At 49.3% G+C, this 13,142-nt stretch overlaps 3 protein-coding genes across 3 annotated transcripts; all 3 read left to right on the plus strand.

Moving 5' to 3' along the window:
- Window positions 1-444: 444 nt before the first annotated feature.
- LOC117833659 (uncharacterized) lies at window positions 445-2,078 on the plus strand. The gene has a single exon (XM_034713243.2). It carries the CDS (start codon window positions 613-615, stop codon window positions 1,954-1,956), a length of 1,344 nt encoding a protein of 447 aa, XP_034569134.1. The 5' UTR covers window positions 445-612; the 3' UTR covers window positions 1,957-2,078.
- A 1,825-nt stretch (window positions 2,079-3,903) lies between these two features.
- On the plus strand, window positions 3,904-5,116 carry LOC117834509 (uncharacterized). Its single transcript, XM_034714068.1, has 3 exons — window positions 3,904-3,937; window positions 4,089-4,602; window positions 4,681-5,116. The coding sequence occupies exons 1-3, from the start codon at window positions 3,904-3,906 to the stop codon at window positions 5,114-5,116; spliced, it is 984 nt and encodes a 327-aa protein (XP_034569959.1).
- Window positions 5,117-10,360: 5,244 nt separating this feature from the next.
- On the plus strand, window positions 10,361-12,283 carry LOC117866695 (hexose carrier protein HEX6). Its single transcript, XM_034750966.2, has one exon. It carries the CDS (start codon window positions 10,613-10,615, stop codon window positions 12,167-12,169), a length of 1,557 nt encoding a protein of 518 aa, XP_034606857.1. The 5' UTR covers window positions 10,361-10,612; the 3' UTR covers window positions 12,170-12,283.
- Window positions 12,284-13,142: the final 859 nt, after the last annotated feature.

Here is a 13,142-nt window from a genome sequence, read left to right on the forward strand (position 1 = left end):
TGTGCTACACTTTCATAAAATCACACTTAAGCATTATATTGTGATAATAATATAAACATATGACATTCGCAGGAGTACATCTGTTATTAATATAGCACATAAAAACCATACACTACTGCTAGCATACTATTTTTTTAGAGGATCAAGATTTGGATCTCAATTTGCAAGCTTTTTAGAATTTGACATCCTGACCCACATGTCAATAATTTAAAGTGACCCCACATGTTATTGTGATAACAATGCCAAATTATGAAAGACGTGCGAATTGAGATCAAATTTTGAAATCTTTCCAACTCAATGCCGACTCGTAGCCTCCTCCGGAAACAGAGAAAACCCACGGGATGCCAAAAATCGAGGGCCGTACAGTTTTGCTTTTCCCGTTCGTAAAAGACTTCCGTTTCCGAATCGGCCGTGGCAGCCTGCCCGCTATAAATCGAACCATCGGTGTGCCGTGTGTGCGTCATCCGAAGCAGAGGAGGCGGGTGCGGTGCCTGCAGAAAACAGAGTCCCACTGTGAGGAACAGAGGAAGGGGAAAGCTCACCAATTCCGCGGGGAGCCTAGGGTTACAAAATTTCAATTTTCCCCCCTCCGCCGCCGCCGCCGACGTCGCTATGGAACCGGCAAGGGACGACGGATGCGGCTCCGGCCTTGTCGCCGGCCGCGATTGGTCCAGCTTGCCGGAGGACCTGCTGATCAGCGTCCTCGGAGCGCTGCAGGTCGCCGACGCCGCCCGCTCGGGCGCCGTCTGCACCTCGTGGCACGCGGCGTACGCCGCGTTCCGCCGGCTCCGCTTCCCGTCGCCGAGGCAGCCCCCGTGCCTGCTCTACGCCAGCGACGCCCTCGCCCCCGGCGCCGCCGCGCTCCACTGCCCGGCCACCGGCGCCACGCTTCAGATCCCCTTCCCCCTGGCGCCGCTGACCCACCGGCCCTTTCTCGGCTCCGGCCACGGCTGGCTGGTCACCGCCGACGAGGCCTCCGACCTGCACCTCATCAACCCCGTCACCGGCGCCCACGTCGCGCTCCCGCCCATCACCGCTCTCCACCACGTCAAGGCCGGCACGGACGAGCAGGGGGACCCAGCGTACAACGTCTACCAGAACCTGCGGGAGTTCAACTATCGCAAGGGTAAGTTCGAGGTCAACTATGAGCCGACCATCCTGGATATCGACCGGGCGCACGAGTTCATGTACGACCGGGTGGCGCTCTCGGCGAGCCCGTCCGCCGGGCGCGCCTGCGTCGTGCTGCTCCTGCACATGCCGCTTGGCGAGGTCTCCTTCGCCAGGCTCGGCGACGACAGCTGGACCTGGGTCGCGCCGGGTGACAGCAGGGGCCTCCCGTGGAGGGACTTCTACTGCGACGCCATGTACAGCGACGTCGACGGCTTGTTCTATCTGCTCCGACAGGATGCCTCCATGTGCAGTTTGGACTTTAACGGGCCTTCGCCGGTGGCTAGGAAGATCCTGAGCGGCGTGCCCAAATCGGCCAAGTCGGCGTACCTCGTCCAGACACCGGCCGGTGACATCTTGCAGGTCTGGAGGTGGAGGACGTACGAGGACTCCCTAACACCGGTGGACCTTCCACCGGACTTCGTTGATGAGGATGAGGTGCAGGACCCGTTTGCTGAGGTGAAGACGACTGACTTGGAGCTCTACAAGGTTGATCTCCGTGGCCAGAGGTTGGAGACGATTAGGAGCTTGCCGGACTATGCATTGTTTCTTGGGTTCAATGGCTCGATGTGCCTTCCGGCTAGGGATTTCCCTGGTTTAAAGCCCGATTGTGCTTACGTTACCGATGATTTCGTGGAGTATGTCAATGTCTTGAAGTATAATCGGCGAGAAATTGGCATTTGGAGCATGGCTGACAAAAGCTTGTCAAGACTTGTTGATGTCTCGCCAGTTATTTATCCTTGGCTAAATTGGCCATCACCTATTTGGATAAAACCCTCCTTTCTATAGCTAGTGGTGGATGCTGCCAAAACTGTTGTACTTCTTTTGTATCTGAATAAGTGACATTATTGACCATTGTATTCAAACAGTGGTCATTAATCTAATAAGGAAAGTATTCTAATTTCTAAGTAGTTTCGATTTCTACATAGGTATGTAAGTTCTTGGCTTGGTAACCATGTTAGCCTGACAGGTTGCAATGCATCTGATGGCAGGCTTTCTTAAGGATACCAATTTATCCTGATCATGTGGTGTCCTGGTAGAACAATCTTTATACACATAACAGCATACGAGAAGGCAGGCTTGGAGTGGAGCAGAGATGGGTTGATCTGTTGCAGAGTGCTGCAGACTCCCTTGCTGGGACTGCATTTAATCGCCATCAGTCTTTAATCTCCCACCGACCTCGACTAACTGCAATACAAGATCAGGTACAAGCAATGGTGGCATCTCACACCAGTCCTGACCACCACCCCCTCTCTACGTTCTTCAAGTTACCATTTCAATATGTAAAAAAACAAATTTTGTTTAATATCAATAAAAAATAGAATACTCTCATCACAAATTCACATAGGACAAAGTATGAAATTGAGCTGTGGGGAAAAGTTTGATGGCTGGAATGATTATAGTCCACGACAACGAAATTGACGCTCCGACTTTGAACATAATTTCCTTTGAACCATCTAAAATACTCTAAACATGTTTTTAGAAATAAGATGGAATCAGTAACAACTGGTTGCACTACAAATAGAAGAGTACATCTGCAATGTTAAAAAATATTCTCACAGTTCGGCACACAGGAGTCAAGAAATAAATCTATTACCTGACCAAAATCGATGGCTAATATTCTCCATATTTTATTGTGAACATCTTATCAAAATGGCCCCCAAATTAATCTTGCAATGCTGCCAAACGAAACAAGAAAAGTACAGCATATTCCGTCAAGCAATGGTGCTCCAACAAATAGTAGGTCAATCGATCTGCATGTGTTTGCTTTCGAGATGGGATGGGATGGATTGGTCCCATCCCAATTTTTTGGATGGAATCTTTTCGACTCGTGTTTGGTTACGAAGGATGGGTTCGCTCCGATTTTTTGTTTAGTTAGAAGTGCTACAGTAGATGGGATGAGCACCGTTTTCTGCTTCTGTTAGCCACCGTTAGCGGGCTCCACCTCTCATTGTAATGAGCACATCTTCTTCCTCAGTTTGATGGTGGTAGCTACCCTCACCCCTGCCACCTCCGGACCCTGGCCACGCCACCAGGGGAGCTCGCCCCCCTGGGCACTAGTTGCGCCGTTGGCGAAGCTCCGGCCCCTTGTCGTGCCGCCAAGAAACCTTGCCTCCGCTGGCCTCGGACCCACGCTACGCCGCCCGAGAACCCGCCCCCACCGTCCTCGTGCCCGGGCTGTGATGGAGCTCGTCGTCCTGCTCGCGGTAGCCTCGTGAACTTGCCTGCACAATCGACCTCCACGCACGCCAGTTTCAGGTGAAGACGAAGATGGGACGGAGCGAGATGGCCCCGCAGTGGGATGTCCCGTCCGCTTATTTTGGTGGGATGAGATCATCCCACATCTGGTCTTTAGGGATAGCCCCATCCCATATGTCCCTCGACCAAACTCTTCAGAAAATAGGATTGACCTTCTCGTCCCACTTCATCCCTGGAACCAAACATATGATAAGAATCGATGACAACATGTGAAGGATCTGCACATTCTAAAAGAAATAGATGGCAAGGCCAAACAAGAACAAAAATACCTTCTCTCCGACCGTGGGGATCCAGATCGATGCACATGGACTACGGCTCCGCTCATCCGCTTCCCCTGCTGCCTTTAGTCCGCTTCTTTTGCTTCCTCGCGCTTCCGCAAATGTAGCTGCTTCTACGGGCCAGTATATTGCTCAGATCTGTAACACACGAGGGCCGTGGGTGCTGTTGGAGAAAACCGTGGCGTGAAGCGGAGGAGCCATGGAGCTAAGGTGGGAGAGACAGGTGAACCACGGTCAAGGGTGTGTTATATCATAGATAGGAAGTTTTTTTTTTCAGCTTTGGCGCGCCGTGGGTGCTGTGGCGCCAAAACCAAAAGAGCCCGCCACACTTTTGTTGGAGAAAACCGTGGCATCTAACAAAAGAGTAAACCGACTACACAGCAGAGGCGGCGCCTCCAAGTCGTAAAAACAGAGTCACGCAGTGGGAGGAACAGAGCACTCTGCACTCCCCAATCCCGCTGCCGTCCCCGCTCGCCCGCCGGCCCCTGCTCGGCTCCGGCCACGGCTGGCTGGTCAACGCCGACGAGGCCTCCGACCTGCACCTCCTCAACCCCGTCACCGGCGCCCACGTCGCGCTCCCGCCCATCACCGCGCTCCACCACGTCAAGATGGGCACGGACGAGCAGGGGGACCCAGCCTACAACGTCTACGAGAACCTGCCGGAGTTCAACTATCGCAAGGGTAAGTTCGAGGTCGACTATGAGCCGACCATCCTGGAGATTGACTGGGCGCACGAGTTCATGTACCACCGGGTGGTGCTCTCGGCGAGCCCCTCCGCCGGGCGCGCCTGCATCGTGCTGCTCCTGCACATGCTGCATGGCGAGGTCTCCTTCGCCAGGCTCGGCGACGACCGGTGGACGTTGGTCGCGCGGGGCGAGGGCACGGGCCTCCAATGGAGGTAGGGCTACCGCGACGCCATGTACAGTGCCGCCGATGGCTTGTTCTACCTGCTCGGATGTGATGCCTCCTTGTGCAGCTTGGACCTTAACGGGTCCTCGCCGGTGGCCTGCAAGATCATCAACGATGTGCCAAAATCGGGCACCCCGACCAAGTACAACCTTGTCCAGACACCGGCAGGAGACATCTTGCAAGTTTGGAGGTTGAGGGATTATGTCGACTCGCTAACACCGGCGGACATTCCACCGGAATACATGGAGGACGAAGGGGACCTGGACCCGTGTCTGGAGCTGAACACCTTTCATCTGCAGGTCTACAAGGTTGACCTCCATGGACTGAGGGTGGAGTTGATCAAGAGCTTGCCAGATTATGCATTGTTTCTTGATTTCAATGGCTCGATGTGCCTACCAGTTAAGGATTTCCCCGGGTTAAAGCCAAATTGTGTTTACATAACCAATGACTTGATGGAGTATGTGAATTGTAGGAAGAATAACCGGCGACAAGTTGGTATTTAGAGTATGGCAGAGCAAAGCATGTAGAAGCTTGTTGATGTCTCACCAGTTATTTATCCTTGGCTGAATTGGCCATCTCCTATCTGGATAAGACCCTCCTTTGTCTAGGTACTGGAGGTTGTTGGCAAAAGTATTGTAATCCTTTTGTTCTGAATAGTGTTATTATTGGCTTTTCTATTCAAACAGTTGTGGTCAATGATGTAAGAAGTATTTTTTTTCTAAGTGCCTTTGATGGAAAATCTGATAAAATCGATTTATTTTGCTTTACCAAATAGTTATATAGCATTACTTGTTACAGCTAAAACTGATGGTTGTTTTGGGGTCTAGAGAATGTATCTACAGACCCAGTCCTTTGAGATGCTTGAATGTCCTTTTCATACCTTTCCTGTTGGATCTTCAAGATAGGGTTGTGATTTGACAGTATCAAATTCTTGAACTGTTCTTTTATGGATGATAATATCTTGAACTTTGGACAATAAAGCTCAATCAGGTTCAGCCTCGATAGGAAGATCTATGCATTTGGATGCTGCCCAGTACTGGTAGACAGCAGTTAACCCAATCTGCCAGTGGAGTTCTACTTAAACATTCTCAGTAGAGCTGCAAAGCAAATTTTGCTGTAGCTGTAACATCCCAAAATTAAATAAAATCTAGAATGTTGACCACATATGACCAAAGGTTGACTTTTAAAATCATAACTCGGATGAACGATCGGAAACCGTTGATGCGTCGGGCTCGTCGAAACGAATCTGTTTGACTACTCACATGTCATGTTTGGGTATTGGGTGAATTTGTGGCAAGCAGATCAATTTGTCGTCGTCCCCATCTTTTTCTGCCGCCACCTCTGGTCTTCCCTTCCCCGTGCGGCTGGTGTCCTGATCTCCCACGGCCGTTCCCGGCGAGCTCGCTGCTGCGTCCAGCTGTGGGGCTGCTGCAAGTCGTCTTGGTCGATTTCCTTTTCCCTCTGCTTCCAACCACTGCGGTTGATGTCTCCCGCTGCTGTGCGTGCTTGCTGTGGCATCAGCTCCAAATGTTGTTTGCGTGCGTGCTGATGTGCTGACCTGCTTCAGCTGCTTGCACGTTGGGAGGGAGAATCAAGGTGTAGGATAGCGCTGAAAGGTTAAGATTTCCCCAATCTCATCTTAACCCTTGGTAAATTGCTGAGATTCAGCCAAGGTATTAATTTCCGATCAGTACGTAGCTAAAAGAGATTTTGTAAGATTCAATTTACTGGCTATTCGAGTTATGTCGTATGAATTAGGCTGATTTCTTCTGTGAATTTCTGCAACCAATTGGTGAGGAATCTCAACCTGGTCTAATAACAAAAGTTTTAGGTTTTATTATTATCTTTCCAATGGCGCTGGTTTCACTCGAATCTGATTAGCCATCTAAGAGTTATGCCCAAAACACTGCTGCTGTCTCACTTGTGATGTTTCGCCCAGAGATCTGTTCATGAGTTTTCGACTTAGTTATAGTCAGAATTCGTCCAGCTTGTCTATAGAAAAGTTGTTGGAAATTCTGTGTAGATATCCAGGATGTATTTGTTTTCTGCCTTTGGTTAAGCGGATCAAAAGATATGATCTAAACAGTGAGCAATATACAGTAATTTAGTCAAATTTTCAGAATTTGTGAGAAGCACCCATTTGGGGTTTGGGCAAGCGATCTCTTCGAGTATTTAGATTTGCGATCAGTATAGACTTAGTCCCTAAGTACGATTTTGCTCTAAAGGTTTGGAGAGTTCTAGAGCCGAGTGAGAGGCGCCGAGTTCTCGTCAAGGTTAAGGCAAATGCATGATGAACGTGTCTAATGATAAACTTGCTTATTGGATGTTTTCTTGTGCCTTTCGACTATGTTGTTCCATGTTCATGTTCATGCTATTCAAAGTTCATGATTCAAGTTTCAACTTATTTCTTTACATTCTATTCATGTTCCGGTAGATCCGGATGTGCAGTTTGGTTCTTATATTCATGTTTCTGTGAGTAAGTGTGGTCCCACTTGCTCGATTTTACCGGTAAATGCTAAGGATGTTTTAGGTTGTGTACGTTTCAGACAGAAACTACTATTTCATGGGTATTCACCCCGTTCGTCATTTCTGGATAAAATTATATTTTTCCGGTTTTAATTGTACTTGCTGAGTATTTTTACTCACCCTTGTGTTTATTTGGTTTTAGGTACCAAGTGATCGCGAGCATGCATGGGAAGTGGGAGTAGCTTTCATCCAGAGCACACACTTTTAATATTTCTCATGTTTAGTTAATCCTCATTCATTCAATAGAACAGTAAACAGTTAATTATGAGTCTTTTCCTGTTGGCTGGGGCTGAAATGGTTTTGTAGATGGTTATGTCTCTTATTTTGATTCTCGTTGGGATGGGCTGTGATGTTCAATTATTGCCTATATGTTATTCCTATGATTTTCTTGTGGTTTGCATGTTTCGGATGCCTAGTTTACAGGGAAACTGTCAAAAATTTTATTAAATTCTATACTTTGTTTTTATGCTTTTGGTAGCCTCAGGGTTTTGGGTAGCTTATATCAGTTCTTGACTTGATTGGTAGTGCTAAACAAATTTTAACCAGTAATCACAAGAAATGGTTGCTCAGTGGTGTATTTGGATTTTAATTTGGAGAATTGGATAGTTGAAACAATTCGATGCTCAATGTCATCATCCCTGGTACGTCCTAGAAGGCCAGAATCACATAATTTCAGTACTCAAGACACAACAAGGCCTACAGTAGAGCAGGGATGGGTTGAAGTAGTATCTATGTATGCCTGCTGGATGTTTAATGATTGGCTTCTTGTTTAATTCAACAGTTTCGCTTTAAACATAAGCATCCTTGGGTTCAAGAATCAACAAATTCCGGTTCCTCTCAGCTATGATACAGCTCTCTAATTGGTTTGATCACCGATCCTCTTCCTCTATGAACCTTTGCAGAAGGATAATCCATTGCATCTAATCTTCTGGGAAGTTGAGCACTGCTATGCATGAAGGCGAAACTGATTTTATGAATTGGTGTTGGTGATTTGTTCTCACTTTTGTGAGTTAGGATACCTCCTGAGTCAGCTTTTCCTCGCACTGCCAGCTCGGGCAAGCCAAATCTTGCTGAGGCAGGCTAGGGAAATTCGCTAGGCAAAACCTTGCCAGTGCAGACAACGCCTGACTAGCTATGATTGCTCGTTCAGCCAGGAGAGGCAAACTTTAATGGTGGAACTTCTAAGTTTGCAATCCACCATTAAATGTTGTTTTCTGCCATCCTCCTACGTACCTCGTACCTGCAATTTGGATAATGTCTTCATGAGGTTGCCCAACCCTCTAGTTCAGGTTATCTGCGTTAGAATCCTGTTTTGCAGCACTAATTTGCATTTATCTTGACTTGTACCAGTTCGTGGAGAGATTTTTTTTTTGAGGGAAACAGCACAGGAGATTTTTTTTTAAGGTAGAGCAGGATTACAATCTTTGGACAACACCTGATAACTTCAATAATTTCTGTTGATACACGACAATTCAAAGTGAGTTTGTTTAGCAAGCTAGTCGAATTATGGAATGCTAACATAGATGCTGAAATGCAGAAAACTAAAAAGGAATAATCTGATACGTGTAATATGATATCTGAACATCAATCACTTTTGCGTAATGAATATCAATCAACTATGCTCCACACACCAGCTATGCTCCACACGAGACAACTTGTGGCCGGGTTATACTTGCAGACTTTTGCACTGACTGGAGTCGCCAGTCATGTAAGCACGATTGAACTTCGGCCTGGGAAATCCTCGACTTTGGAAGGCACATGGAGCCATTGAACCCAAGAAAAATGCAGAGTCTGGGAAGCTCTTGATCAGCTCCACCCACTGTCCATGGAGCTCAACCTTGTGGAGCTGCAGATCAACGGTGTCGCGCTCTGATCCAGAGTTCCAGACATGGGTCGCGGAACCATTCGTTGTCCCCGTAGCGGGACGGAAGGTGCGCCGGGTGCCCGACTGCCGAACTTCCGGATCTTCCTCCATGGGAAAGAGGTTCCTGTTGTCGGACAATGAACAGTGGTAGTGCCACGTCGTGTGCTCCCATCATCTATGCATACTTTATTATAGGCCGACTTCACACTGAACATCCTCTTTGGGTCAAAATGCCAAGCAAGAACAATGTCCTCCATGTTATCACAGAGAGGGATGGATAGGATAAAATCCACATCATCTGGGTGGAAAGTTTGTTTCACCAGCTCACTGTCCCATTATCTGGTGGGCTGGATCAATCAGATCACTTACTCTACTGGTCAAGTTATGCCCACTGTGTGCCCCCTTGGCACACATGGATCATTCCAAATATCCACTGATTCACCACTCCCAATTCGTCAAATCATCATCTCTTTCTTCAACAGATCCACATCTTCAAAGCGCACCACGCCATGAATATGAAATGCCATCCATGTTTCGAGTAGCAGAAATGTGCAATATTTGGCACGCGGACAGCCGAGTGCTTATTTTGTGAACTGAAATTTGGAATTTGGAACTGGAAAAAAGATCGCACCTGTCTCGCCAACTCAGTCCCGTCTGACGTCTGGACGCTGCAAAAGCTAAGCAGCAGAGGAAGCTTTCTTGCAGCGGCAGCGAGCGAGCGACAGCTCTCCCAAGCTTGAACGGCATCGTTGAACTCCATACACAAACAATTCAGGGTTCAAGCTGAAGCAGAATACGAAAACGACAGTGTGACAGTAACACACACGTGCAACTTGATGCACCATCATTGACCCTTGGACATAGAGTGTTGACCATTCGCCTTATTTTTTTTTAAAAAAAACAAACTATTGAAGTATCATTTTTGTTGTGATTTGATTTTATCATTAAAATTACTTTACGCATGGCGTATACCTCTTGCATTTTATTCTAAATTTAGAATTAGAATGTGTGTTCATGCATGGTGTACATGACATGCATGTGTGGTGACATCTGATCTGTACTCTAACGTCCTTGTTCTCAAAAAAACAAAGCCATGACCTCCGGTGACCCAATTGCCACGTACGGTGTAGACTGTAGAGGATCATTTCTCTAGCCAAGAGCATGATCTTTCCAAGTTTGAAAGCGCATCGTCATGTCCCCAATCATCGTGGAAACGTGACCCTCTGTCGCTGGAATATGGGCCCAGAACCCTGCCGGGTTCATGTGTCAGTGATAGAACATCACAGTTACTAAGTGGAACACTGTCTCCATCATCGTGTACACACCACACCAGCTGCAACTCAAGTCACCCACTTCGCTGGAAGATTTGCACGGCGGCGCACGCGCAGACAAATCCCCCTCCGATCAACGCTCCGAGCAAGGCGTGTCGCATCAAGCTTGACCGCGCGGCGGCGGCCGACGAGCATCTTGGAACGATAAGCATAAGCTAGCCTATAAGAGCTAGCAGCAAGTCAGCACGCGAGAGAGTTCAGCCGCGCTTGGGCACTCGCAGTGCGCGCGCTCACCGCGACCGCGGGCAACCAAAGTTCAGCTACCTTCCTGCGCGACCATGGCCGTCGGTGCTTTCGCGGTCGCCGGCGCCGAGGAGGACGCGGGCCGTCGGTACGGCGGCGGGGTGACGGCGTTCGTGGCGCTGTCGTGCGCCACGGCGGCCATGGGCGGCGCCATCTTCGGCTACGACATCGGCACCGCGGGCGGCGTCTCGTCCATGGACCCGTTCCTGCGGGGCTTCTTCCCGGACGTGTACCGCCGCATGAAGGGCGGCACGGGGCGCGTCAGCAACTACTGCAAGTTCGACAGCCAGCTGCTGACGCTCTTCACCTCGTCCCTCTACATCGCCGGCCTGCTCACCGCCGTGCTCCTCGCGTCGCGGGTCACGGCGCGCCGCGGGCGACGCCCGTCCATGATCCTCGGCGGCGTCGCGTACCTCGCCGGCGCGGCCGTCAGCGGCGGCGCCGTGAACGTCTCCATGGCCATCCTCGGCCGGGCGCTCCTCGGCGTCGGCCTCGGGTTCGCCAACCAGGCCGTGCCGCTGTACCTGTCCGAGATGGCGCCGGCGCGGTACCGGGGGATGTTCAGCAACGGGTTCCAGTTCAGCCTCTGCCTGGGAGCTCTCCTCGCGACCGTCGTCAACTACGGCGCCGAGAAGATCACGGCGGGTTGGGGATGGAGGCTCTCGCTTGGCCTAGCCGCCGTCCCCGCCGCGCTGCTCACCGTCGGCGCCGTCTTCCTGCCGGAGACACCCAACAGCCTCGTTCAGCAGGGGAGAGACCGCGGCGAGGTGAGGGAGCTGCTGCGGAAGATCCGAGGCACCGACGCCGTCGACGCCGAGCTCGACGACATCGTCGCGGCCAACAACGCCGTCGCGAAGCAGGGCGGCGGCGGCAGCGGCCTGCGGCTGATCCTGACGCGGCGGCGGTACCGGCCGCAGCTGGCCATGGCCGTGCTGATCCCGTCATTCACGCAGCTCACCGGGATCAACGCCATCGGGTTCTACGCGCCGGTGCTGCTGCGCAGCATCGGCATGGGCGAGGGCGCGTCGCTGCTCTCCACCATCGTCCTCGTCATCATCTCCTCCGCCTCGACGTTCGCCTCCATGTTCGCCGCCGACCGCTTTGGCAGGCGGACGCTGCTCCTCGCCGGCGGCGCGCAGATGCTCGCTTCCGAGGTGCTCATCGGCGCCGTCATGGCCGCCAAGCTCGGCGACGAGGGCGGGCTGAGCAGGGCCTACTCGCTGGCCCTCCTCGTGCTCATCGGCGTCTACTCCACGGGCTTTGGCTGGTCGTGGGGCCCGCTAAGCTGGCTCGTGCCCAGCGAGATCTTCCCACTGGAGGTCCGGTCGGCCGGGCAGAGCGTCACCGTGGCGTCGGGGTTCGTGTTCACCATCCTCGTCGCGCAGTACTTCCTGGCCATGCTGTGCCGGATGAGGGCGTGGCTCTTCTTCTTCTTCGCCGGGTGGATCGCCGCGATGACGGCGTTCGTGTACTGGTTCTTGCCGGAGACCAAGGGGATACCCATCGAGCAGATCGACAAGGTGTGGGCGGAGCACTGGTTCTGGAGAAGGGTTATTGGGGAGGATGAAGCACAGGCAACTGAGAAGCTGTAGAACAGAGTTCCGGTTTCGTCCGTGTGCACTTTCAGAAAAAGAATATTCAGTGTTAGATTCTTTGGAACTTTGGAAGATTTTCAGCAATGGAAGTACAGTACATTTCTGGGTGCATTTAAACTGTTATTTGTGTTGACTGAATTAAATTATATCAGCCTACTCCCCATCACCAATGCTTAACAAACTTTTGAAATTTTGACAATCAATTTTCAACCATGAAAAATCATGTGTTATTTGTTTCCTTACAAAATTGTTCCGCAATATCATAAGTTTATTGGAATATTTTCTTACAGTGATTATTGATAAAAACATCACATTAACAGGTACAGTACTAGGTTAACAATTTATTTATCTTTGTAGTGATAGAATATCTTGCCAGATTATTTACAGTACCAAGAATGTGAAAGATGGTGAATAAGTAGTCGACAATATGAAGTTTCCATTTCTCAGATATTTGAGACAATAACTAGTGAAGTCAAACTTTTGAAATTTTGAGTATCAGTAACTTTTGATACCTCATCCTAAATATAAATATATTTTTACATTTTTAATTAGAAGTTAAACCTTTCCTAGCTTTAACCGTCCATAGTTTAAATAATTCATACAAATTGACAGCATATATGCCAGTTTCGTTAGAAACAATTACTTTGAAGATATTTGACTATTATTTGAAATAGCATATTTTTTTTTTGGTTCCAAGTATTATATTTAGATCATATCGATGTCCTTGTAGACTTATGTTTGTATTGGAATGAGTAATATATTTAGTCTAAAAACATGAAAACATATTTGGACATTCGCCGTAGAAACTTTTTCATGATATCATAAATCTGCTGGATTTCACACATGTTTATTTTTTTTTGTGAGAAAGCATAGAATTATATTGCTTACTCATGAATCAGGTCAGTACTTCATATTCACGCATTGGGACCTAGTGTGCTGTATGTTTCACCAATTGCACGAGTTCATGAGC

Source organism: Setaria viridis, chromosome 8 (assembly GCF_005286985.2).
Source record: "Setaria viridis chromosome 8, Setaria_viridis_v4.0, whole genome shotgun sequence".
Lineage (NCBI taxonomy): Eukaryota > Viridiplantae > Streptophyta > Magnoliopsida > Poales > Poaceae > Setaria > Setaria viridis.